This window comes from Cetorhinus maximus, chromosome 16, assembly GCF_964194155.1.
Source record: "Cetorhinus maximus chromosome 16, sCetMax3.hap1.1, whole genome shotgun sequence".
NCBI classification, from domain to species: Eukaryota; Metazoa; Chordata; class Chondrichthyes; order Lamniformes; family Cetorhinidae; genus Cetorhinus; species Cetorhinus maximus.
The window spans coordinates 100,461,991-100,489,647 of NC_135894.1; the positions used below are offsets into that span (position 1 = coordinate 100,461,991).

At 46.7% G+C, this 27,657-nt stretch overlaps 1 protein-coding gene across 3 annotated transcripts in view; it reads right to left on the minus strand.

Annotated features, from left to right (window-relative positions):
- Positions 1 to 27,657, minus strand: part of robo1 (roundabout, axon guidance receptor, homolog 1 (Drosophila)) — a 663,637-nt gene that overhangs the window by 97,596 nt on the left and 538,384 nt on the right. For 2 of the 3 annotated variants that reach the window (XM_078560414.1, XM_078560413.1), the window contains exons 6-10: positions 22,604 to 22,724; positions 21,051 to 21,189; positions 15,327 to 15,454; positions 3,495 to 3,619; positions 1,184 to 1,355 (exon numbers count right to left, since the gene is read on the minus strand). In XM_078560414.1, coding sequence (XP_078416540.1) covers positions 1,184 to 1,355; positions 3,495 to 3,619; positions 15,327 to 15,454; positions 21,051 to 21,189; positions 22,604 to 22,724 — 685 coding nt within the window. Of the gene's footprint in view, positions 1 to 1,183; positions 1,356 to 3,494; positions 3,620 to 8,053; positions 8,066 to 15,326; positions 15,455 to 21,050; positions 21,190 to 22,603; positions 22,725 to 27,657 lie in introns of all 3 variants that reach the window. The other variant, XM_078560412.1, reaches the window with a different exon arrangement.

Genomic DNA, 27,657 nt, shown 5'->3' on the forward strand with positions numbered 1-27,657 from the left:
ATCAAAGGATACGTTGATTGTGAGATGAAGAGGGATGGCAGGAGGCGGGTGTGGAGCATGAACACCAGCATGAACCAGTCGGGCCGAATGGCCTGTTTCAGTTTTGGAAATACCTTATAATACTTGAATGGCAGGACAGGCTCAAGGGGCCAAATAGTCTACTCACTCCTATTCCTATGGTGCTATACCTGCACTAAGACCATTGGCATCCTCCCAGAATGAAAGGTGATTGTCTTCCCATTACAGTAGTTCAGCATCCACCTGAACAGGCCAAAATCCACTCTGAGGATGGCAGCTAAAGCAATGGAGCAATCCCTCAGAAGCAAGGGTCTTGAACCCACAATCTTTAGATTCAAAGGCAGCAAGAACTTGCATTCATAAAGCACCTTTCACACTTTTACAGCCAATGAAAGACTTTATTGTTATAATGTAAGGAAACACAGCAGCCATTTGCACACAGGTAGCTCACAAACATAATGCTGCAACCAGATTAGCACAGGTTTTTTTTTAGCAATGCTGTTTGAGGGATAAATATTAGCCCAGGGTAACTCCCCTGCTCTTTAGTGCTGTAGGATCTTTTACATTGCCCTGATAGAGGGCAGAAATGGCCTCGGTTTAACATCTCCTGTGAAAGACAGGACCTCCGACAGTGCAGCACCCCTTCAGTATTGGATTATGTGCTCAGGTCTCTGGAATGGGATTTGAGGCCACTCTCTGTGGTGAGCCACAGGTGACGTCTAAGATGTGACTTAGCTCAGCCTAGACCTTGGTGAAGAGGAAAAGGCAGGGGACTGAGATCAGGGATAAACAGATTGGCTTTTACCTAGAATTAATAGCATGAAACAGGCCATTCGGCCCAACCGGACTATGCTGGTGTTTATGCTCCACATGAACTCCTTCCCATCTTTCCTGCACCTCGCCCTATTTGCATATTCTTCCAATCCCTACCCAAATTTCACTGGGCTCTGGGATCAAGGAGGAAATAGATTTGAGATACAGCCTGGCCACGATCTGATAGAAAGGCGGAACAGGTCAAAGGGCTGAGTGGCCTCTCTCTCCCTACATGGTCAATCTCTGCCCTGTGAGCTGTGGGAGTTTGCTGTTGGCAGTGTATTCAATCACAGATTCTGGGACCCAATTGTTCCTTAACCTAAAGTCTGCGTATAAAACCCTGGCAGTTTACCATCAGTCACTTCCAGGAAGACCTTGATGATGACACTTCCGGCCACATTGAGTGCCTGACAGCTGTAATAGCCGACATCAGACCTCTGGACGTTGGTGATGGTGAGGTCTCCGACCTGCGAAACCGAGAATCTGCTGGAAGGTTCCGGAGGCTGGTAGGAGAAAAGCAGATTCTGAAACAAAAAAGAAACACAAGGAAGAGAGTTACACCAGTGAAGAGGGTAGGAGCGAAGGAACCAGGAGCATCTCACCAACCAGCTCGTCAAGACAAAGTGGATTTATTCCACCTCAATCCCGGAAATTCCAGTTGGAATTTTCCGCACTCTTCACAATTATCTGATTCTGATGAAGGCAAAGTTCTTCTGGGTGTTTTCTGATAATGACCCCTACCTACATGTGCACCTAGACAGTGAACACCAAAAGACTATGGTCTGAATTTTACCTTTGGTGGGCGCACGCGATTGGCGGGACCGGGAGCAGTTGGGAAACGGACCCTCGACCGCAATTAGCTCTCAACCGCAATTTCACTCTCGCCGGCCAATTAACGGCCGGGGCCAGTGTGAAACACGCACAGGAAATCTCAGCGCTGCCGGGGTGGGGGTGGGAAGAGGGTGGGCGATGATATCACCGCGGGCGTGGGTGAGCTGAGAGAAAACTGCCTCAGGGAGCTGCAGACCCGAAAAAGCCGAAATTAAGGCTTAAAAAGCTGCAAACAAAAAAAATGTCCATGCATCACATTCAATCACCTGAAAAAATAGCTGATAAAAACGCTGTCCACAGATATTTATTTTTATTTTACTTCATAATGGAAATTTCATCCCGCCCTTGGATGAGGTTGGATGAAAAATGCAAAGGCCGCCCGGCCAATTCGCCTGTCCGCCAACCGTAAGGTTGGACGGGCAACGAAAAATCAGAGTCAATTGCGCTGTTAGTGGGTTTAATTGCCCCCTCAATTGTCACTGGGCGCGATTCCGCTTTTTGCTCATTCCCACTGAGCGAAATATCGTGCGAGTGTGTGATGACGTCAGGATGCTCGCCTGACACCTCCTCGTGCGATTTTACCCCTGATTGGGTCAGGCGCGCGCTCGCCTGTGGGAGGTAAAATTTAGCCCTATCTATTCAACCATGAGGCTCACTTGCCAGACACGGTCCTGTTCTCACATGATGTACACGCATAAATGCACCCACACTAAGGTGTACCCTTATACAGGCGATCGCACACACACACATACGTGCTCACAAGCACACACATCTACTAAAAGTGAACACCGACATGTTGACACACATACGCTCACACACATAAGGGAGCACATGCGTCACAAATGCACACCCATACCAACACACGTATGCAGTCGCTCGTACGCGTAAGCAGATGCAGGCATCCCATCACGTGGCCTTACATGCTTGGGAGCACTGGAAACCTCAGTCCAACCTGTCATGTGTAGCTCCCCCACCATCTAGGAAATTGTTACTGAAGAACATAATCCAGAGTCACGGAACAAATGCTCTGGGGCCACGGGTTCAAATCCCACCATGGCAGCTGGTGGAATTTAAATCCAATTAACTAATATATATGGGATTGAAAACTAGTCCCCGTAATGATGATCGTGAGGCTTCCAGTTTGTTGTAAAAGCCCATCTGGTTCATTAATGTCCTTTAGGGGAGGAAATCTGCTGTCCTTACCTGGTCTGGCCTACATGTGACTCCAGACCCACAGCAATGTGGTTGGCTCTTCACCGCCCTCTGAAATGGCCGAGTATGGCACTCAATTCATGGGCAATTAGGGATGGGCAATTAGGGATGGGCAATTAGGGATGGGCAATAAATGCTAGCCCTGCCAGCGATGCCCGCATCCCAGTGATGAATTTTTTTTAAAATCCCAATTGAAATCAGCAAATTCAGCTCCAACAGGGAATGGAATCTGTGGTCTTACGTTGGCCTCAGTTCCTGACAGCACAATGCATCTTCGCAGTGAGCTATTAACGGACAGGATTTATTTACTAAGGGTTGCCGTCGGCAATAAGGAGCCAATTGGATGTTAGATGATGTGTTGTGCCCATTCGCAACGCCCTTCACTTCATTGCAAATCAGGGCAGACCCGTCAACAAGTTGCGAGAAAACGAGTCAGTGTCATACGTACCCTCCTTCCCTCTCCTCCTCCAGCTCTCCCCACACCGCCACCACCACCACCCCCACCACGCCCCCTCCCACCGCGATGCATCGCCGGATAGTTCCAGGTACAAATAACACCCTCCCGCCCAAAGTCATGAACACCGCTCCCCAGCGCAAGGAAGCTTCCATCATGCACCCACCTGGCTGCCCTCCCTCTGCCAGAAAATGGCGGGCTGGGGGTTCCCAGTTGCCTCGCAGGTGAAGGTGACTGTCCGCCCGACTGCCACCATCTGGTCCCGTGGTTTCACCGCAAACTGCGGCGGAGCTGGTGAGGGCAGGAAAGGAAAAACAAACAGAGAGATTACCACGGGATCCGTCAAAGGTTACAACATAAAAATCACAAGACCATTCAACCCATCGTGGCTGTGCCACCCCTTTGGACGGTTCGTAGAACCTTACTGTACTGAAGGAGGCCCTTTGGCCCCTCCAGCTGGTGCCAGCTCTTTAGAAGATCTACCCCGTTAATCGCACTCCCCCCGCTCTTTCCTCATAGCTCTGAAAAATTACCTGCTTCAAGTATTTATCCAATTCCCTTTTTGATAGTTCCTATTGAACTTGCTTCCACCACCCTTTCAGGCAGCGCATTCCAGATCACAACAACTCGTTCCGTTAAAAATAATTTCTCCTCATTTATTGAGATACTCTTGTCTACACTTGACACCATCCAGAAACTACGCAGATAATTCCATTGCTTCTTTCCTTAAATTTAATTTACACGGGGTCCCGAGCTCCGATGTTTAGATATCCAATTTTACTTTTAAAGAGTTAATTCCCCAATGAAAAAAACCTCAGAGAATCCTAAATACTTGAAAAAAGGGAGATCTAGCTGCACAGTAATCCTGTGGGTTCCACAGAGGTGGTCTCAACAATGTAAGCGCTGCAGGATATTAACTAAGCCAGAAGCAGACAAGAGTTTATTGTAAGACTGTCACTAGGTCAGCCACAGCCCCAGTATTGTGTCCAATTCTGGGCACGTGAAGGATTAGGGTAAGGTATTAATCAGGGATGATTATTATGAAGGGATGAGGGGCTTCAGTCGTGTGGATAGGCTGGAATACCTGCGGCCGATGGAAAGCCAAAGAAGAGATTTGGTAGAGGGGTTTAAAGTCATGAAAGATTTATATGGAGTAAAGGACGAGAAACTGAGTGGAATTTTACAGCCCACTTGCAGCGGGGGTGGGGCCAGAAAATGCAGCGAGCCATTCACAAGTCCATTGACCCCGGCAGGGCCAGCAGTGATTGGCAAAAGAATCAGAGATGACATGAGCAAAACATTTTCACATGGGTGTTTGGAATCTGGAATAGTGGATGCAGATTCACTCTTATCCTTCAGTAATGCGTATACTTGAAGGAGGAAAAAATACGGGGAAAGAAGGGAGTGGGACTAAGTAGATTGTTCTTTGAAAGAGCTGGCAGAGACTCAATGGGCTGAATGGCCTCCTTCTATGATTTATTATTCTATGATTCTATCAGGGGAAACACAAACACACACACACGTTCACACACACACACTCACACAAACACACACACTCACACACACACACACATTCACACTCACACACACACACACGCTCACACACACACACTCACACTCACACACTCACACAAAGACACACACAAAGGTTACGGGGAGAAGGCGGGAGAATGGGGTTGAGAAACCTATCAGCCATGATTGAATGGCGGAGCAGACTCAGTGGGTCGAATGGCCTAATTTCTGCTCCTATGTCTTATGGCACTCACACACATTCAATCTCACACACACACATACACACACACAAACAAACACTCAATCACACACACACACACACTCATACACACACACTCAATCTCACACACACACATGCAAACACACACTCAATTACACACAAACACACTCAATCAGACACACACACACACTCATACGCACACACATTGACACACAGCACAAATGCAGTCAGATGCACACACACACTCTCACACACACATGCACACACACCCACAAACACACACTCATATGCACACACATTGACACACAACACAAATGCAGTCAGATGCACACACACACTCTCACACACACACACACATACACAGACACACTCACACACAGTTCCATGTCCTGACATCCAGCCTTTAGTCCTGGAGGAAATTACTGTTTATAAAGTGTTTGGACTCTGGATGTCCCTTAAGTATTTCACCCAGACCAGCAGAACTCAGGTAGGAGTTAGAACGTTCCAAACCTGAGCAGCAAAATCAAAGTGTTTTTTCTGCAACTGCTATCCATGTAGAATCATAATGTACAGAAAGAGACTATTTGGCCCATTGTCCCTGTGCTGGCTCTTTGACAGAGCTATCCAATCATCCCCAGCCACCTTCTCTTTCTCCATACTCCTGCAAATGTTTCCCCTTTCTTGCTTATTGTCCAATTCCCTTTTGAAAGTTCCAGCTGAATCTGCATCCACTGCCCTTTTGGGCAGCGCATTCCAGATCACAACAACTCACTGCAGAAAAATGTGTTTCTTCATGTTCTTTTGCCAATTGCCATAAATGTTTATTTATGAACTCTTTAGGTGCAGGAATTAGGTCCCATTTTACACTGGGACTGTGTTGAGTTTGGCAAAGTTGATGACAGGACTCGCAACAAAACCCTACGGTCACCAGATTGGAATTAAACCAGGTTAATTTGTAATTCCTACTTCAACCCATATTCAAACGGGGCTGAAAACTGTCTTCCTGCTTGTTAGGTCCTTTGTTTCAATGTTCCTTTCTGCTGGTGTGAACCATTCTGTAGGTACTGCTATCACCTTCCACACCTCAGCTTTCAGTGTGTTTGTGTGTGTGTGTGTGTGTGTGTATGTGTAATACATATGTCTGTTTGCAAATGTATGTGTGCGCACGCATGTGTGTACGCGTACGTGTGTGTGTGTGTGTCATGAAGCTATTAATGTATATAATATTTTGGAAAATATTTTTCTTTTAAAATAGAGGTTTAGTCCATGGGTGTGTCTTAATTGGATTAAAACCAGCTAGTCTGGGTGCTTTGATGTGTACTAGTTTTGATATGTAAGAGAGATAGTGTACATTTGCATTTTTATGAATAGAGTAGGGTGAAAATGGAGACCTATCCAGCAGATACCGAGCATTTTTAATATTACTAATAAAATCGGTTCTATGAAAGGGGTTTCATTGGTAAAAGGGGGAGCTCAAAGAGGCTGGTGAGACAATGAGAGTTTACATTCAATGGGCAGTGGTAGGTATAACAAGTCAACCGTTTTGGGTGTGCAGCGCAGAGGCAATGTGAGATCAAAAGGCAGCTGTAAGCCTCCAACTGGCTCCACAAGAACCAAAGTGAAAATAACCTCATTTTGAATTGGTTCATTCGTTGGATTGCTGTTGCCTTAATGGAGATTAGTTTGGGAACTTGTTAAAAGTTATGATAGTAGTAATTTGTAGTCATGTGTATATATATTTTAACCTGTGTAAATTAATAAAATGTTTCATTTAGTTTAATGTAAACCTCGAGAACTGGTGGTCTGATTCCTGAATTTAGAGTTGCAGCTCAAACATAACACTTAAAATTATAGGTTATGACAGTTGTTTCAAGTTTCCCTCTGGGATTTTTAAACAACTCCGTTTTACCAACTGCATCGGTCATAACAGTGTGCGTGCGTGGGTGTGTGTGTGTATGTGTATATATGCAATGTGTATTTGTGTTTGCAAATGTATGTGTGCACGCATACGTGTGTGTATATGCGTGCCTGTCATTTTACCCCAGGAAGGGAGCACAGGAGAGACAAGCTCTGACCCATTCCTCATCCAACATCTCGACAGTAGTAGGTGCCAGCTGTGGCTCTGAGTCAGGAAGCTGTGGGTTAAAAGACCCACTCCAGAAACCTGAGCACAAAAATCCAGGCTGGCACTCCCCAGTGCAATACTGGGGGAGTGCTGCACTGTCAGAGGCACCATGTCCCTTATCAAGACTTTAAACTGAGGCTCTCTCTGGTGGATGCAAAAGATCCCCATTGGCACTATTTCAAAGAAAGGCAGGGAAGTTTTTCCCTAGTGTCCTGGACCAATACTTAGCTCTCAACCATCATCACTAACAAATCGATCATCTGGTCATTTATCTCGTTGCTATTTGTGGGAGCTTGCTGTGCGCAAACTGATTTGCTGCACTTCTCACATCAGTGACTACACTTCAAAAGTATTTTACTGGCTGTAAAACTCATTGAGATGCCATGAAAGGCGCTACATAAATGCAAGTTTTTGCTTTCTTTTTATGTTAGGGACCAGGCCAGTTAAGCATCTATCCCTCTCAAGAAACATTTCCCTGTAGATCGGGCAGTCGCCAACCTCATGCCTACTCAGCACTGCAAAGTCTTGTTGAACAACTTCAATTACCTCATTCCATGTTGAAACCTGTGGAGAAATTTGTTTTTTTCTCTCTCTCTCTCTCTCTCTCTCTCAGTGACGTAAGACATATTTTTACCTTATCGCTCTGAACAACATTACTCATACTCCCCTCTCAGTTTTAAAAAAAAATAACAACACTTCCTGTTGGTTCCCGCATGTTGCCAGGGACAACAGAACCATGTAAGCGGGTTGGTTGGTTGGTTGGTTGGTTGGTTGATGAAGGATGGAAGGTTTGGATGAGTGTGACACGGTGACTGGGGTTCCCGGTCAGTATGAAGTGCAGAGAATGGCAGATGAGATTTCAACTTACCAACTGACCCAACTAGAACAAAACAGAACAGGTAAAAATGAATAAATGAAACCACAGGATGAATCACAACAGTATCAACAACAATGCAAAAAGACAAGAGCTGTGCCACTTCATGCAAACGTTTACACGTGATGTACATTTCACATTCTTCACCCTGGCTGGCATTGCCCATTTGCCTTTGCCAAGGTGGTGGTGGGGCCTTATTTCTGAATGAGTTGGACACAGCACTGGATCTCTTCAGAGGGGCCATTAAAGAGTCCACCATGTTGCTGTGGGACTGGAGTCACATATAGGCTGAGAAAGGGTCAGGAATGCAGATTTCCACCCTCCCTTCCCCCACCCCCCCAAGGGACAATAGTGAAGCAGTTGTTTTTTTTAACTACCTGGCTGCTTTGTGGTCACTGTTACTGATTTAAATTAAAGCTGCAAAGATCTCAAATGTGGGATTTGACCTCACACTCAATCCCTCACTTAATAGTAATTGGACAGTTGACCAAAGCCATCAATTCCCATTGTCAGCTTCTGGTGCAGCCTGAACAAGAGTTATCTAAAGACCTACATTCCACTCTAGACAACATACTTCAGGAAGGGTATATATAACCCTGGGGGGGAGGAGGGGTGTGCAGTGCAGATTCACCATAATGATACCTGTATAACAGGTTTGATAAATATTCATTCCCTTGAGTACAGAAGACTAAGGGGCAATCTGATTGAAGTGTTTAAGATGAGTAAAGGATTTGATAGGGAAAGGGGGAGAATTTATTTCCTCTGTTGGGATGGAGCCCAGAACAAGTCGGGGGGTTGGGGGGATTGGGGGGTGGTGGGGGAGGGGTTGGTGGGGGGAGGGAGGGGGTGTTGGGGGGCAGCTTCGTAAAATTAGAGCCAGGTTGTTTGGGGGGTTGATGTTAGGAAGCACTTCTTCACACAAAGGGGGGTGGAAATCCGGAACTCTCCCCCCCACAATGCCGTTGAGGCTGAGGGTCAACTGAAGATTTTAAAACTGAGATTGATAGATCTTCTACTTCTCTTCAGCTCTGAAGAAGAGTCACACGGACTCGAAACGTTAACTCTGTGTTTCTCTCTCCACAGACGCTGCCAGACCTGCTGAGTTTTTCTAGCATTTTCTGTTTTTATTTCAGGTTTCCAGCATCCGCTGTATTTTTTGCTTTTATCTTATTGATAGATCATTGTTTAGGTGAGGGTATTAAGGGTTATGGAACCAAGGTGTGTGAATAGAGTTAAGATACAGATCAGCCACGATGATTGAATGGTGGGGCAGAACCGGCTCAAGGGGCTGAATGGCCTCTCCCTGGTCTGATGTTCCTTTTTTACTCAAACATCCTACTCAGGTTCAGATAGGAAGGGAAACCAAGTTGGGTGGCTTGTCCCTGATCTGTAATCCTAGCGAGACTCCGGGGTGAGGGGTGCGAGAACCAGTATGGGAGACAGTATAAAACACAACTGGAACTCGCAATCGGTCCTGAAAAGGTTTGCTGATTGATTTATTTTACACCGAGCATTCCTTTTTTCCCATTTCGAAAGCCCAGCCAGCTAGTGCTCCACCGAGTCACATTCCGTTTAGTTCAGTGCGGAGTTGGAAAGTTATTTGCGGGTCTTGAGCCAATTTTTTGTGGCTGTGCCCTGGACACGAGTTGAGCAGTGTAAGGTTGCAGGCAGGACTGAGATGCCTGGCCCTCATGGAGTTGAGACAGTCAAAGGGTTTTACAGGCAACGCGTGCTTTCACAGGCTGGAGCTTGGCCATGTATAATTAGGCAAACAAGAAATGGCACGAGCAGATCAAACAAAAAAATCAAAAGGGTAACGTTAATGGCTGTGAGACAGAGGTGCCCTTTCTTTCACTGGCCACGCACTGTTTGTAGCACTTAGAATAACGAGCCCTCAATCCCTTTTGATCGATGTCTTTCCAGGCCAGCTACAACATGCCCTGCAAAGCTACAGTTGATACAAGCATCTCTCTGAGGTTTGCAGCAATCTGATAAACATGCAGCTCATTTCAGTAACCTGGGATTGAAGGCTTGCAATCTCATTGTCACTGAAGAATAGACATAAATTGGCTGCATCCATCAGGCCTAATGATTGCAGTTTGATGAATTTAACAGTGCTTCTCTTTCTGTGAGATGTACGTAGGTGCATGTTGTGCCTGTGTCTTTATTTGTGTGCTCTGTATTTGTGCATCTGCATCCCCGTGTGCAAAAAACCGGGCATGTATCGTCTGTCTGCCTTTGCGTATGTGTGTTTTACTTTTGTATGTTTTGCATTTGCGTGCACAGTTTATGTGTGTGTGTTTTGTATTAGAATGCATGCTTGATATTTGCATGTATGCTTTGTTCCAAGACGGTTCCATCCTGGATGCCAAGAATTAGCTGATCTCCTGCCGCCGTTTCCCAGGGGTTTCGCCCCCAACCACAACCCAGGGAAGTTGACGCCCACTGCAGTCCTCCCAGCAACCGCCCTGACTAAGATTGGGGACTATCATGGCTCCATAAAACACACGCATAGCGGAGCCTTTAGTCTCTGGGACAAAGGAGGAGCTCAACGATGATTATTTAAAAAATGAATGGTGGGGAAAAAAAAGGCACCTCATGCACTGGATCAACAATTGTCATGAACAACACAATGCATAGCTATACTTCACCAACTCTGAGCAGCTTAATAGAGCAAATTGAGACTGACTCTGGCTGTGTTTTGAAAGAGGCAGAAGGGCTAAAATGGGACAAGCAGCCATCCATCGTTAGAAAGTTTTCACGCAGAAAATAATGTTTTGGGATGCAGCATGTTAGTGAAATGAGACATGACACGGTGAGTGTTTGGGAGGAAAGGGTGAACGTTCGCCAAGTTTTGCTTCTTTACCCGGTTCCCAAGTCTCTCCATAACTGGGGTCTTTCTCATCTCCTGTCTGGGGCTGTTGTGAGCTAACCAATGGAGCCTGAGCGCTGTGGTTAACCGGCAACTCCACTATCGCTGAAAACAGAGCCACGTTGCTGAAGTTTTTCATCTTGCACTCATCAGGACAAATGCAAGAATGCCAAATTTCAAATGATCACAACAATTTATACTACAGAAGAAAAGGGTGCTGGTTGGTGGAAAATCGACTCTGATTGGCTGAGGCGTTGCTGTGGAGAAAGCCATGGGGAATTATGGGCTCCCCATGCTCCCAGATAATTCAAAAAAAAAGGCACAGGCTTGAACATATTCCTTTTGTTTGCAGAGAACGGGTCCCTGCGTCAGAATGCCTGTCACTTCTGGCAAGAGCAAATGAGCCACATTATGAGTCGACTGATTATCCTAAATTGGTTGTCCGTGTAGCTGTTAGCTATTTTCCATTATCATTGTATCATGTAACTGCCAGGAGGGTAGAAGGCAAACTAAATGGAAACTGGTCTTTTGTCGTTGAGTGATGCTCTAATGACTCCCTCTTGTCCCTCCTCCACAAGCAGGACATTGAACTGGGAACTGATGAGAGCCACAGTAGCCCCCCCCACCCCCCACCCCCACCACCCACCCGTCCACCCCCCATATACTCCAATCAACCTGGCTAATTCAGCAAGAGTCTCCAAATTCTGCTTCTTTACCCGGGAGAGGCAGTTGCCTTGAGAGGAGAGCTGAAGGTGAATTTAAAATGAGTTCCAATTCTCACACTGCCCGTCACACTCTCTGGATCATGAACGCAGGCATCTGGATGACAGATCCGGTAACATAATCACAGCACCACTCTTCCCAGTATTTGTGGAGAAACCTGTGACCTCTCAGTCGAGGCACATTGGTTCTCAGTGAGGCAACATATAGGCTACGGTACTGTGAACGTAACACCACAGAAGGTACGGTGAAGGTAAATGGTGAATATTTTCAAGTCAGCTCCCAGGAATGGAATGAATTGTTTATGTGTTTGTACCTCAATCCTATCGGCTTTGATCTTAAATCCTTGAGTATTCTTAAGGGTCAAAGTTATCAGTCAGTCAAACTTTGTTATGTCTCATTTCCTTTGAGAGGAATAGAGGAAGCTATAAATAAACACACAAATAAATCTCGGGAACAGCAAGGGAATAGAACAGTTTTACGTAACATTACAGCTTTTTTTCAGGCTGAGGGGAAAGCCTAAATTCGAAATCAAATGGCTTGGGATGCAGGCCTGGGCCTAGTTTAACAGCAGCAGCAGTTCTCTGGGCCAAAAGCTCTGGAATTCTCTCCCTAAACTTCTCCACTTCTCTCTCTCTCCTCCTTTAAGGCACTTATCAAACCTATCTGGTCACTGGTCTTGATATGGCTCAGTGGCAAATTTTGCTTGTAAAGCATTCCTGTGAAGCACTTTGGGATGTTTTATTATGTTAGAGTTGCTATATAAATGAAAGATGTTGTTGTTCTTGGATGTGGGCAATGGTGGCAAGGCCAGCATATATTACCTAGTTGCCCTGAGGTGCTGGTGGTGGGCCTTCTCCTTAAAGCCCTGTATTCTGTGGAGAAATTGTTTCACAACTACATTTATATAGCGCCTTTACTATAATACAGGCACTTCACAGGGGCATTACGAAGCAAGTTTTGACACTGAACTACATAAGGAGATATTAGGGCAGATGACCAAAGCCTGGCCAAAGAGCTGGATTTTAAAGGAGGAGAGAGGGATAGAAAGGTGAGGAGCTGTAGGCAGCGAATTCCAGAGTTTAGGAATTCCAGGCAGCTGAAGGCATGGCTGCCACTGGTGGAGCGATTAAATTTGGGGGATACTTAAGAGACTAGAATTAGATCAGCACAGATATCACAGAGCGTTGTCAGGCAGGAGGATATTGCAGAGAGAGGGAGGGGTGAGGCAATGGAGGGACTTGAAAACAATTTTAAAATCGAGGTGTTGCTTTACTAGGAGCCAATGTAGGTTAGCGAGCACAGGGGTGATAGGGGAATACGGCTTGGTGCAAGTTAGGATACGGGCAGCTGATTGGCAAGTAACATCTCTGCCAATCAAGAGTCTACTTGCCAACCAATTAGCACTCTCTTCACATGCAGTATAAATTGTTGTTTTCCCCCTATGTCGGTATTCTTGCAAAGAGTCCTGATGAGTGCAAGACAAAAAACTTTGACATGTCCTTTTTTCAGCAATACTCAAGTTCTGAACCTAACTCCAGCTTTAACATTGATTCCTATGGGAAATAATGATTCACTCAAAGTTGCAATTTTCAGGTATGCAGCCACAACTTCATGTGTAGAGTTTACTGCAATTGGGTTTTTACACCAACCTGGAAGTTTTCTATCAAGCTACCAGTTTGAATGATTTCGATTACATTGTAATGCTCTGGTGGGATTTGAACTCCAGTTTGCGTTGGGCTTCACTGGAACATTGCAGCAGGCCAAGGACGGACATGTGAGTGTGAGAGCAGGGTGGCTAAGTGTAACCCTGCCTTTGTTAGGAAACCTGCTGAAAAGGGTGGTGCTGTTGTTGTCTGGCATACCAACCTCTACCCCGCAGAAGCCAAGCACCAACTCTCAGACACTTCTTCCTCCCTCCCCTTGGACCATGATTCCAGCATCGAACATCAAGCCACATTTCTACCTTCCTTCAGTTCTGAAGAAGAGTCATATTCGACTCGAAACGTTAACTCTCTCTCTCTCACCACAGTTGCTGCCGGACCTGCTGAATATTTCCAGCACTTTCTGTTTTTATTTCACATTTCCAGCATCCGCAGTATATTTATTTTAGTTCTCTCCGGTGTCCTGGCCAATACTGACCCCTCCATTAACATCACAAAAACAGATTATCTGGTCACTACTGCATGGCAGTTTGTGGGATCTTGCTGTGCAAAAACTGGCTGCCACAGTTCCTATATTACGACACTGACTGTTCTTCAAAAAATGTTTCATTGGCTGTAAAACACTTTGAGACGTTTGGTGGTCGTGGAAGGGGCTTAAATGCCAGGTTTTTTCTTTTTAGACGCCTGTTGCGCACATGCAAACACACACACAGAAACACACAATCAAACAAACACACACACAGAAACACACATGCAAACAAACACACACACAGAAACACACATGCAAACAAACACACACACAGAAACACACATGCAAACAAACACACACACAGAAACACACATGCAAACAAACACACACACAGAAACACACATGCAAACAAACACACACAGAAACACACATGCATGCAAGCAAACACACACAGAAACACACACATGCAAACAGACACACACACAGAAACACACATGCAAACAGACACACACACAGAAACACACATGCAAACAGACACACACACAGAAACACACACATGCAAACAGACACACACACAGAAACACACATGCAAACAGACACACACACAGAAACACACATGCAAACAGACACACACACAGAAACACACAAGCAGAGGTGCGCACAAAGGCAGACAGAGAGAACAAGACAGAGTGTCAAGAGTCCTGCGTGGATATTGAATGAGATCACACCTACAATCAGAACTGATTAGTATCCGTAATAACGAGGAGTTGATTACAGGACAGCAAGCAGAGAAGGATGTAGCCAGACTCAGCCTGCCATTGATAAGAATCTCTAGTCTCTTATCAGCACTTACAGCGGGAGAGGGGGGGGAATCAAGGTTACGACAGTTTAGAGATCAGCCCAGCTCCCTCTTTGTGTGTTTCTCTCTCTCTCACTCTGTCGCTCACTGTCTCTCCTGTTTTCTCTGTGTCTGTCTCTTTTTCTGTACCTCTTTTCACTCTCTCTCCCTCTCTGTCTCTCCCTCTCTCCCTTACTTTCTCTCTCTCAACCCTTCCTTCTCCTCTCACTCTCTCTCCTTCTGTTGCTCCCTCACTCCCTCTCCCCTCGTCACGCTTTCTCCTGAGTTGTCGTCTTGTCTCTCTCTCTCTCCCTCTCCCCTTGCTCTCTCTCTCTGACTCTCTCTCTCTTGCTTTCTCCACAGCTCTTCTTCTGTTTCCCTCTCTCTTGTCCCTTGTAGCATCTGTCTCTCTCTTTCTCTCTCCCTCTTGCTCCTTCTGTCTATCTCTCTCTCTCTCTCTTCCAGCTCCCTTTCTTTCTCTTCCTCTTCCTCTTGGTCTTTGTGTCCTTCTATCTCTCTCCTCCTAGTTCACTGTCTTTCTCTCTCTCCCTTTCCCCTTTGTTGCCTCTGTTTCTCTCTCTCTCTCTCTCTCTCTCTCTTACCCCATTGCTCCTCTGTCTCTCTAGCTCTCCCTCTTTCCCTTACTTCCTCCTCTCACGTTCCCTCTCTCTGTCCGATTGCTCGAGCAATTGTGCAGCACTCACCATGCACCGTCAGTGTGACTGATGCCTCGGTTTTCCCCACCATGTTCTCAGCCACACAGGTGTAGGTCCCCACATCAGCCGCTGTGACATGTCGAATGACCAATGTGTTGCCCCCCTGGATTTCATACCTGTGGGATGGATTGAGACAGATTACAGACACCAGGCCCAACAGGTACAGAGACAATGCAACACTTCACATTCCAACAACACCCCTCATGTGGGAGACACTCAGATGGGGGGAGACAGGGGGCAGGGCGGATAGGAGGCAGAGTAGATCACCGAACGGTCACAGGAAGGAGTAGGGGGGTGGGGGGCTGATGCACCTCTTAAGGGGCCCACGATAAGAAACAGAAATAACCTGCATTTCTATAGAGCCTTTCACAATGTGAGGACATCCCAAAGCACTTTTCAGCGAATGACGTACTTCTGAAGTGTAGTCAATGTTGTAATGAAGCCAATTTGCGCATAGCAAGATCCCATTGACAGCAGTGCTATATCAACTGTTACCTCTTTTTGTGATGTTGACAGATTAGTATTGGCCAGGACACTGGGGAGAATTTCCCTGCTCTCCCTCAATATCGTGCTGTGTGATCTTGACCATCCACCCCAGAGGGCAGGGAGGGTCTTGTTTTGATGTCTCATATGAAAGTTGGCACCTCTGACAGTGCAGCACACAGTAAGTTGTAGCATGCATTGGAAGAAAGTAATTAAAGTAAATTAACTAAATGACATAAGTTAGAATGGCGGGACAGGTGTTATGTTGCAGCTGTGGAATGTGGGATTTTGGACGCCAAGGCGATCCCTGGCAAACACGTCTGCAGGAAGTGTAAGCAGCTTGAGGAATTCCGAATCAGGATTATTGATCTGGAAGCCAAAATGCAGACACTGCGCAACATAAGGGAGGGAGAGAAATGCCTGGATACTTTGTTCCAGGAGACAGTCACACCTCATAGAAGAGGGACATCTGTTTTGGTCAGCGGTGAGGGACAGGAGGGTGTGACTGTCAGTGAGGCAGGTAATGGGACTGTGCAGACAGTAGGGGAGGAGCCTCAGGCTTTGCAATTGTCAAACAGGTTTGAGATGCTCACAACCTGTGTGGATGAAAGCAAAGCGTGCAAGGTGGAGGAGCTGGCTGGCCATGGCACTGTGGTACAGGAAGCCGTTCAAGCAGGGGGAGCAAAAAGGAATGTAGTGGTAGTAGGGATAGTATAGTGAGGGGGATTGACATTGTTCTCTATAGCAAAGAGCGAGAGTCCAGAGGGCTATGTAGCCTGCCTGGTGCCAGGGTTCGGGATATCTGCTCAGGGTTGGAGAGGAACTTGTAGCGGGAGGCGGAGGATCCAGTTGTCGTAGTCCATGTAGGTACCAATGACATAGGTGGAACTAGGAAAGAGGTTCTGCAAAGTCAGTATGAGGAGCTAGGTATCAAATTAAGAAGCAGAGCCTCAAAGGTAATAATCTCTGGATTATTAAATTGCATGCAAATAGGCAGATTAGGGAGATGAATGCGTGGCTCAAAGAATGATGTGGGAGAAGTGGGTTCCGGTTTGTGGGGCACTGGCATCAGTACTGGGGAAAGTGGGGGGTTTACTGTTTGGACAGTTTACACCTGAACCACAGCCACATCTCCATAATTACTATCAGAGCAGATTTATTTACTTCAATGTGGGCCATCAATTCATTTATTTTGTTATGAATGCCATGTGCAATCAGATAGAGAGTCTTCAGTTTTGCCTTTTTGTTACCTTTGTAACATCTAGTCTTGACTGCTGATGTATTCTTGGGTTTTTTTCTCTCTGTCCCTCCCTGTCCCTCATTTCTCATATTACTATTTTGCTCTCCTGCCTTGACTCTACACTTTGAATTGCTACCTCTACCCAAGCTTGATCCCTTACCCTTCTTGTTTTGTTTAAAGCCCTCTCTACCTTCCCTAGTTATACGAATTGCGAGGACACTCATCCCAGCACGGTTCAGGTGTAAACCTGGTGTCCCAACAGTAAACCCCCCACTTTCCCCAGTTAGAAATGTAAAAATAGATAGCAAGAGTTTCTACAGGCATTTAAAAAGGAAAAGAGTAACTAAAGTGAGTGTTAGGCCTCTAGAGAGTGACAGTGGGGAATTAATAGTAGATAATAAGGAAGTGGTGGAGGAAATGAACAAATATTTTGCTTCTGTGTTCTGTATAGAGGATACAAAAAACATTCCAGTAATAGCTGCAAATCAGAAGGTGAAAGGGAGAGAGGAACTTGGTGAAATTGAAATCACTAGGGAAATGGTACTGAGCAAATTGATGGAGCTGCGGGTTGGCAAGTCTCCGGGTCCTGATGGACTACATCCTAAGGTCCTAAAAGATGTGGTTCATGAGGTAGTTAATGCGCTGATGTTAATTTTCCAAAATTCACTAGATTCTGGAAAGGTTCCATCAGACTGGAAAGTCGCAAATATGACCCCTCTATTCAAGAAGGGAGGAAGACAGAAAACAGGAAACTAGAGGCCAGTTAACTTGACGTCTGTCATGGGGAAGTTATTAGAATCGATCATTAAGCAGGTTATAGCTGGGCACTTGGAAGAGCTCAAGGTAATTTGAAAGAGACAACATGGTTTTTTAAAAGGAAAATCATGTTTAACCAATTTATTGGAATTTTTTGAAGGAGTAACATGCGCAGTGGATAAAGGGGAGCCTGTAGATGTACTGTACTTGGATTTCCAGAAGACATTTGATAAGGTGCCACATCAAAGGTTATTATGGAAAATAAAAGCGCATGGTGCAGTGGGTAATATATTAGCATGGATAGAAGATTGGCCAAAGGCAGAAAGCAGAGAGTATGCATAAATGGGTCTTTTTTGGATTGGCAGGATGTGACGAGTGGAGTTCCACAAGGATCTGTATTGGGGCCCCAACTTTTTACAGTTTACATCAATGACTTAGATGAGGAGGGTGAAGACATGGTAGCTAAATTTGCAGATGACACAAAGATAGGTAGGAAAGTATGTTGTGAAGAGGACATGAGGAGGTTGAAGATGGATATAGATAGATTGAGTGAGTAGGCAAAGATCTGGCAGATGGAATTTAATGTGGGAAAATGTGAAGTTGTTCACTTTGGTAGGAAGAACAAAAAAAGCAGAGTATTACTTAAATGGAGAACGGCTGTATAATTCTGAGGTGCAGAGGGATCTAGGTGTTCTAGTACATGAGTCACAAAAAGTTAGTATGCAGGTACAGCAAGTAATTAAGAAGGTTAATGGAATGTTATCCTTTATTATGAGAAGGATTGAACATAAAAGTAAGGATGTTATGCTCCAGTTATACAGGGCATTGGTGGGATCGCACCTCGAGTACTGTGTGCAGTTTTGGTCTCCTTATTTAAGGAAGGATGTAAATGCATTGGAGGTGGTTCAAGGGAGGTTAACTAGATTGATACCTGAAATGAGTGGGTTGTCTTATGAGGAAAGATTGGACAGACTGGGCTTGTTTCCATTGGAGTTTAAAAGAGTGAGGGGTGATTTGATTGAAGTGTACAGGGTCCTGAATGGCCTTGACAAGGTGGACATTGAAAGGATGTTTCCTCTTGTGGGTGAGTCCAGAACTAGGGGGCACTGTTTTAAAATTAGGGGTCGCCCTTTTAGGACAGAGATGAGGATAACTTTTTTCAGTCAGAGGGTTGTGCGACTTTGGAACTCTCTGCCTCAGAAGGTGGTGGAGGCGGGGTCATTGAATATTTTTAAGGCAGAGGTGGATAGATTCTTGTTAGGCAGGGAAATCAAAGGTTATCGGGGTTAGAGGGGAAAGTGGAAATCGAAACACAAACAGATCAGCCATGATCTTATTGAATGGCGGAGCAGGCTCGAGGGGCCGAATGGTCTACTCCTGTTCCTATTTCTTATGTTCTTATGTTCCCTCAGTACTGCAATGGGGGTGCCAGCTAAGATTTTGTGCTCAAGTCTCTGCAGCGGGACCCAGAACTTTGCTGGCACAAGAGTGAGTGTCTCACTCACTGACCCAAGGACCCGAAAGGGGAAAGGGCTATCAGAATAGCTCTTCAAGAGAGGTTACTGAGACCCGAGGGGCAAATCACCTCCTCCTTCACCAGAAACCACAATGATTTGCAAAGAAAACTGACAATCAGGAAAAGACTAGCTAGTTCATCATGCCTGCCCCTCACACATGATCTCCGTACCACATAACTTAACACCTCCTACATCTGTCAGCCCAACCACCACCTCCAAACGAGGGTCAGTGCTGAGAGAGTGTCGCATTGTCAGAGGGTCAGCACTGAGTGAGTGCTGCACTGTCGGAGGGTCAGTACTGAGAGAGTGCCGCACTGTCGGAGGGTCAGTACTGAGTGAGTGCTGCACTGTCAGAGGGTCAGTACTGAGGGAGAGCTACACTGTTGGAGGGTCAGTACTGAGGGAGTGCTGCACTGTTGGAGGGTCAGTACTGAGGGAGTGCTGCACTGTCGGAGGGTCAGTACTGAGTGAGTGCTGCACTGTCGGAGGGTCAGCACTGAGTGAGTGCTGCACTGTCGGAGGGTCAGTACAGAGTGAGTGCTGCACTGTCGGAGGGTCAGTACTGAGAGAGTGCTGCACTGTCGGAGGGTCAGTACTGAGTGAGTGCTGCGCTGTCGGAGGGTCAGTACTGAGAGAGTGCTGCACTGTCGGAGGGTCAGCACTGAGTGAGTGCTGCACTGTCGGAGGGTCAGTACTGAGAGAGTGCTGCTCTGTCAGAGGGTCAGCACGGAGTGAGTGCTGCACTGTCGGAGGGTCAGTACTGAGTGAGTGCTGTACTGTCGGACGGTCAGTACTGAGAGAGTGCCGCACTGTCGGAGGGTCAGTACTGAGGGAGCGCTGCACTGTCAGAGGGTCAGCACTGAGGGAGTGCTGAACTGTCAGAGGGTCAGTACTGAGGGAGTGCTGCTCTGTCAGAGGGTCAGTACTGAGGGAGTGCTGCACTGTCAGAGGGTCAGCACTGAGGGGGTGCTGCACTGTCGGAGGGTCAGTACTGAGGGAGTGCTGCACTGTCGGAGGGTCAGCACTGAGGGGGTGCTGCACTGTTGGAGGGTCAGAATTGAAGGAATGTGGCACTGTCAGAGGGGCAGCACTGAGGGAGTGCTGCATTGTCAGAGGGTCAGTACTTAGGGGGTGCTACACTATCAGAGGGTCAGTATTGAGGGAATGCTGCACTGTCAGAGGGTCAGTACTGAGGGAGTGTTGCAGTGTCAGAGGGTCAGTATTGAGGGAGTGCTGCACTGTTGGAGGGTCAGAATTGAAGGAATGTGGCACTGTCAGAGGGTCAGTATTGAGGGAGTGTTGCAGTGTCAGAGGTGCTGTCTTTTGGATGAGACATGAAACCAAGGCAGCGTTTGCTTGCACAGATAAATCAGAGAGCAGGGGAGTTTCCTTTTGTCTTCTGTGGCCAATAGTTAGCTCCACAACCAACGTCACTGAAGGGCAGGTTATCTTGTCACCGTCACATTGCTGTTTGTGGGATCTTGCTGTGCACAAATTAACTGCTGTGTTATCTATGTTACAACGATGGCTCCACTTCAGAAAGTATTTAATTGGCAGTAAAGTGCTTTGGGACGTGATGAGGCTGAGATAGGTGCCACAGAAATGAAAGTGTTGGCTCTCTCTTGCGACAGTCTGTGTTCACAGTAGTGAGGGCTGCGCAGTCTCCCCCAGCGCAGCTGATACCAGTGCGAGTGCTGGCCAGCACAGCTACCGTACCTGCTCTTTGGCAGCAGGCCATCCTCCTTCCTCCAGTGCACTGTAGGGGTCGGGTCCCCTCGAGCCTCGCACTTAAACTCCACCGTCTCATCCACCAGCAGGACCTGATTGTTAGGCTTCTTCACAAAGGAAGGCCGCTCTAGGGAGACAGCAGAAAGAGTATCAGAGCAGGTAAAAAGAAACCTTAAACCACCGCAGGCCCCGGGAATCGCAAATAAAAACAGAAACAGCCGCTCAGCAGGTCAGTGGTTCTCACCACTCTCTGGGTAGTTTCTCCTAAAATCCCGATTGGATTTATTCGTGAGGATCTCATATTAATGACCCCGAGTTTTGGCTTGTCCCGACAAGTGGAATCGTCTTCTCTATGTCTACCCTATTTATGCCCTGCAGAGTTCCCCTCCGGTGTTCCCCAAGGATCTATCCTTGGGTCCCCGCCTATTTCTCAAATACACGCTGCCCTTCTGTGACATCATCCAAAGCCACAGCGTTAGTTTTCACATGGACGCAGACGAAACCCAGCTCTACCCCACCATCACCTCTCTCGACTCCTCCTCCACTGTGGCTAAATTGCCAGACTCTTTATCTGGCATCCAGTCCTGGGTGAGCAGAGATTTCCTCAAATTAAATATTGGGAAGAGTGGAGCCGTAGTTTTCGGTCCCTGCTCCAAACTCTGTTCCCAAGCGACTGACCACATTCTTCCTGAACATAGGTCCTAGATCTGAAACATTAATTCTATTTCTCTCTCCACAGGTCCTGCCAGGCCTGTTGAGTACTTACAGCATTTCCATTTTTATTTCAGGTTTCCAGCATCTGCAGTATTTTGCTTTACCATCCCACTACCACCTAGAAGGACAAGGGCAGCAGACAGATGGGAACACCAGCATCTGGAATGTCCCCTCCAAGTCGCTCACCATCCTGACTTGGAAATATATCGGCCGTTCCTTCACTGTCGCTGGGTCAAAATCCTGGAACTCCCTCCCTAAAGGCACTGTGGGTGTACCTACACCACATGGACTGCAGCGGTTCAAGAAGGCAGCTCACCACCACCTTCTCAAGGGCAACTAGAGTTGGGGAGTAAATGCTGGCCTGGCCAGCAACACCCAAGTCCCAAGAATTAATTATGACAAAACCAAAAACGAATCCTGCAAACACCAGCGGTCGGGCAGGCAATGGATATGGAGAATGGAAAGTACGGGTTAACATTTCAGGTCAATGAGTTAACCTGAGAGGAAACCGTGTTCTCAGTATACATGGTCAATGGATGGAAGAGCAGGGAAGTGGGATTAGCTAACTAATTCTGTACTGTATGTTCCTAGGGTTCTATGAATGGGATGGAAAATGATAATAGGCCACATTCCTTGTGCACAACTCTCTCCAGCACATCTTAAAGCAAACGTTTTCTTCCTCCCGAACTCTCCTCGCTCTCTTCCGAAGGTGTTTGTCTCCCGGTTGGGATACCATTCCACATGTGTGAGACCATTCGCCACTCGTGATTGGTCGCACCGGGCAGGGTCACACGTCACAATCCACACACTTGGATGCTCCTACTCACCCAGGACCGTCAGCTCGGCCACTTCACTGTCCCGCTCGCCCACCATGTTGGTCCCCACACAGACATACTTCCCCGCGTCGCTTTTCCGCGTGTTGGTGATCATCAGCTTTCCTCCCCGGATCTGGCGGGTTTAACGAAGACATCAAAACATCACGGGTTTGCTGGGCAGTTGTAGGGGCACAGGGGAGTTTGAAGGGGCATAGCGGAGGTCAGGATCGGAGTGCTGGGGGATTTGGGGTGGGCTGCCTGCTTTTTATTTAATTAATCCTTTCCTGGGATGTGGGCATCATTTGTTGCCCATCCCTAATTGCCCTTGATCTGAGTGGCTGGATAGGCCACTTCAGAAGGCAGTTAAGAGTCAACCACATTGCTGTGGGTCTGGAGTCACATGTACTCCAGACTTTAGTTAACCAGATGGGGTTTTTGGCCACAATAGTTTCATGGTTACTATTACCAAGGCTAGTTTTAGCCAGATTTATTAATTGAATTTAAATTCCATCAGCTAACCACATTGGGATTTGAACACTTGTCCCCAGGACATTAGCCTGGGCTCCTGGATTTCTCATCCAATGTTATTACCACTAGGCCAGCATCCCCCTTATAGAGGAGTGGGTCTGGATAGGTAAGGGATTTGGGTGGGGGGTTTGTTGGCGTGGGGGTGTTTGGGTAGGGGGTGGAGTGGGGGATTTGAGTGCGGGGGAGTTGGAGTGGGGGTGTTTGAGCGGGATGTTGAGTGGGAGGTTTGGGGTGGGGAGAGTTTGGGTATGGGGTTGGGATAAGGGGGTTGCGGGTAGGTGAGTTTGGGTGGAGAGTTGGTGTGGGGGGTGTTGGGTAGGGGCTGAGCAGGGGGTTAGTTTGGGAGGGTTTGGGTGGGGTGTTCGGGTATGTGGTTGGTATAGGGGGGGTTGCGGGTAGGTGAGTTTGGGTGTAAGCACAACAGAATTGGAGGGAGGTGGGTGAAGGATCTGAGTTTTCACTGGTGGTCCTCCTCACCCCTCACTCTTGTCCATCACTGCCACTGGTCTAGTTTGGACTGAGAGCTAACCATTATAGAAGGAGGGAGCCTGCATTTCTATAGCACCCTTCTCAACTTCAGCCTATCCCAATACACTTTACAGCCAATGAAGTACTTACTCAAAGTGTGATCACTGTTGAAATGCAAGCTATTTCTTTCAGCTCTCATTTAATGTTGCATACATCATCCTTTATTCACCAATAGCCTATCTCCATCTCTGTAACATCTCCTGACTTCACCCCATCTCAGCTTATCTACTGCTGAAAGCCTCATCCATGCCTCTGTTACTTCCAGATTTGACTATTCCAATGTTCCCCTGGCCGGTTTCCCGTATAGCCACCCTCTGTGAACTTGAGCCCATCCAAAACTCTGTTGTCCGTCCTAAATTGTGCCAAGTCCTGTTTATCCCTCACTCCCATGAACACTGAGCTACACTGGCTCGCAGCCAAGCAAAGGTCAGTTGTCAAATTCTCATCCATGTTTTCAAATCCCCCCCACGGTCTCGCTCCTCCCTGTCTCCGTAATGTCCTCCAACCTCACAAAACCCTCAGAGGTACCTGCGCTCAGCTAATTCGAGCCTCTTGAACATCCCCGATTTTAATCACTCCGCGACTGGTGGCCGTGTTGCCAGTTGCTTGGGCCCTCAGCTCTGGAATTCCCTCCCTAAACGCCTCTGACTCTCTTCTTTGCTTCCTCCCTCGAACAGGCTGTATCAAATTTAAGTTGTTGTTGTTCTCAGCCCGCCTCGCCTCCCTCACCCCCCCTCATGCCAGTTTGCATCTGACCCCAAACATCGTGCAGACACTGCGATGCAGTCCCGCGACGCATGCAGATTGCGGCTGCTGCTGGCTCATTGTTGAGCTGAGGGAGGTTTACAACCTGTCAGATTGGAGAGAGAAAGCCTCCCATTCAATCGGTTACCTCCCCCCAGCTGCAGAGAACAAGATTGCTGCTTGTGGAGACAGAAATTAAACTTGGAGTTTGTGTGCAGAAACTATTAGGGTTCACAATGTAATCAGAAAGCTGCATCTGCTCTCTCTCGGCCTCAGTGCCGTCCCTGCCATATAAATTGTTTGACAAAGAAAGCTTAATTGAACAGACAGCACTTAGAGAGAGTCCAGACCACCTCTATTAAAAGAGCACGATCTTCATTAAATAGATAAACTTGCCTCAGGCCTTCAAAAGGAATAGAATTGTCTGAACATGGTCTTTTCCTGAATACTGTTGGCACTCTCATGCCCTAGACCTTTCCCAATGAACCATTTACAGTGATTATGCATGAATAAATGGATGGGGAAGGGGGTGGAGGGGGGGTGGGGGGGAAGGGACTCAGGGCTTTATTATGTGTTTAAATGTCCTCCCATGTTTTAATACATGATAATGGAGCACAGATCTTTGTGTGCACAGCCTTGGCCCAAATCATTGCCATTTCAGCAGTTGCTTGTGTAATGATTAAAATCGGAGATGGACAAAGTGGTGGGGAGGATACTGGCATGTCACTGGCCGAATAATCCCAAAACCCAGGTTAATGTGCTGGGGGCATGGGTTCAAATCCTACACACAGCAGCTGGGGGAATTTAAATTCAATTTGTAAAATCTGGAATTGAAAATTTGTCTCAGTAATGGTGACCATGAAACTACCATCGATGGAACTGATTTGGTTCGCCAATGGTAAGGAAATCTGCCATCTTTATCCTGGCCTGGTCTACATATGACTCCAGACCCACAGCAACGGTAGTTGGCTCTTAACTGACCCCTGAAATGGCCTAAGCAAGACATTCGGTTCAAGGGCACTAAGGGATTGGCAACAAATGCTGGCCTTGCCAGTGATGCCCACAACTCAGGAAAATTTTTTTTTTTAAAAAAGGCCTGATTTAAAGGAACACAGAGATCGTGGAGGGTTTTGGGGTTGGAGGAGATAGGGAGGGATGAGGCCATGGAGGGATTTGAAAACAAGGATGAGAATTTTAAACTCAAAGCGTTGCTTGACCAGGAGCCCGTGTAGGAATTCTAGGTTGTTGTTCAAGTCCCACGGAAGGGAAGAACTTACATTTATATAGCACCATTCACAGCCTCAGGGCATCCCAAGGCATTTTATGGCCAATGAAGTACTTTTGAAATGTTGTCACTGTTGTAATGTAGGGGCAACCAATTGTGACAAAGCAAACTCCCAACAACAGCAAGATGATATTGAGCAAATAAACGTTGGTTGAGGGATATATATTACCCCAGAACAGGGGAAGAACTCCCATATTCTTCTTTGAAACAGTGCCCGTGGGATCATTCAGAATTACAGGTAGGGTAGCCTCGGTTCAAAGTGTCATCGAAAGGGTTACAACAAGAAGGTGGGATTGAGGGATATGGGGAGAAGGTGGATAGGTGGGATTGAGGAATATGAGAAGGTGGATAGGTGGGGCTGAGGGATATGGGGAGAAGGTGGGTAGGTGGGATTGAGGGATAAGGGGAGAAGGTGGATAGGTGGGATTGAGGGATAAGGGGAGAAGGTGGGTAGGTGGGATTGAAGGATATTGGGGAGAAGGTGAGTAGGTGGAGTTGAGGAATAATGGTAGAAGGTGGATAGGTGGGATTGATAATCTAAGCGATCCGAGTTTGGCGTGGGCAATTACTTTTTCCTTCTCTTAAATAAACTGTTCAGATACTGGGGGGTTAATCAACAAAGGCTCTTGGTATCAGCGAGAAAACTGAAACCTCCAAACCAGGCGGCGGTTTGGAGATTGAGAAGACATCACCTGATGATAAGTCTCCTTAATCAAATAAACAAGGGAGCAACTGGTCACGCCAGAGATCATCATCACCTTGGCCGCTAATTGGAAACGGCCTCACCTAAGCTGATTACAGGCCATTATCTGGCTGTCTGGCCCTGGGAGCGAGACAGAGGCCAAAGGTTGCTTTCTCCAAGAAACCCTTCTCCTTTTTAAAAAGAACATGCAGCTCACCCCCAGCCTCACGAAGCACCAATTATTCTCTCACTTGTTCTGCAATCGATGAATACAGATGATTAGTTCTCTTCTTGCTCAGCTACAACAGTGAGGCTCATTAGCTAGTTACTCGCATGCATGTTATGTGTCACTGATAGTGAGAACCTCTTCCCACCCGAACCGTGCAGATGTAAAGCAGTCAGATTTCTTGACATGTTGGCGGCAGGGGGGGGGTGGGGAGGTGGTGGGGGGTTCCTTGAAAGGCCAAGTTTTCTCTCAGAATTATCATTTGCTGCTTTCAGCCCAAGTAAATCAGCCCTAATAAGCCTTTCCCTTTTCTCAAGCTTTTTTGCAATTTGTCATAAGCTGTTTGGAAGTAGAGAGTATGGTAACCTCATGTGTGCTTTTCTGAGCTTCAATACCAGGGCCCATTGGCAACAGACTCCTCCCTGTCGAACCGATGAACAAACGGGGTTTCATCAAGGGAAAGCCAGCCAGGGTTTGCTAAAGGCAAAATCACCTTGACTGAGTTTTTGATGAGGGCAATGCATTTGATGTGACATACGTGGGCTTCCAAAAGGTGTTTGATAAAGTGCCACGCTACAGGCTTGTCAGCAAAGTTAAAACCCATGGAATAAGATGTACAGTGACAGCATGGATCCAAAGTTGGCTGAGTGTCAGGAAATAGAGAATAGTGGTGAACAGCTATATTACGGGCTGGAGAAATGTATATTGTAGGATTCCCCAGGAGTCGGTATGAAGACCCCTTATTTTCTTGATAACATATTAGTGACCTAGAATTGGGTGGGCTGAGCACAATTCGAAATGTGTTGATGGCACTAAACTTGGAAGTATTGCAAGGGGGATATTGATAGACTTCAAGAGGACGTTGACAGGCTGGTGAAACAGGCAGATATGAGGCAGATTAAATGTAATGCAGGGGAATATGAAGTGATTCCTTTTGTTAGGAAGAATGAGGAGAGACAATATATCAGGAAGGGTACAATTCTAAAGGGGGTGCAGGAGCAGAGGGTCCTGGGAATATATGTGCACCAATTTTCGAAGGGGGCAGGACAGGCTGATAAAATGATGAAGAAGGC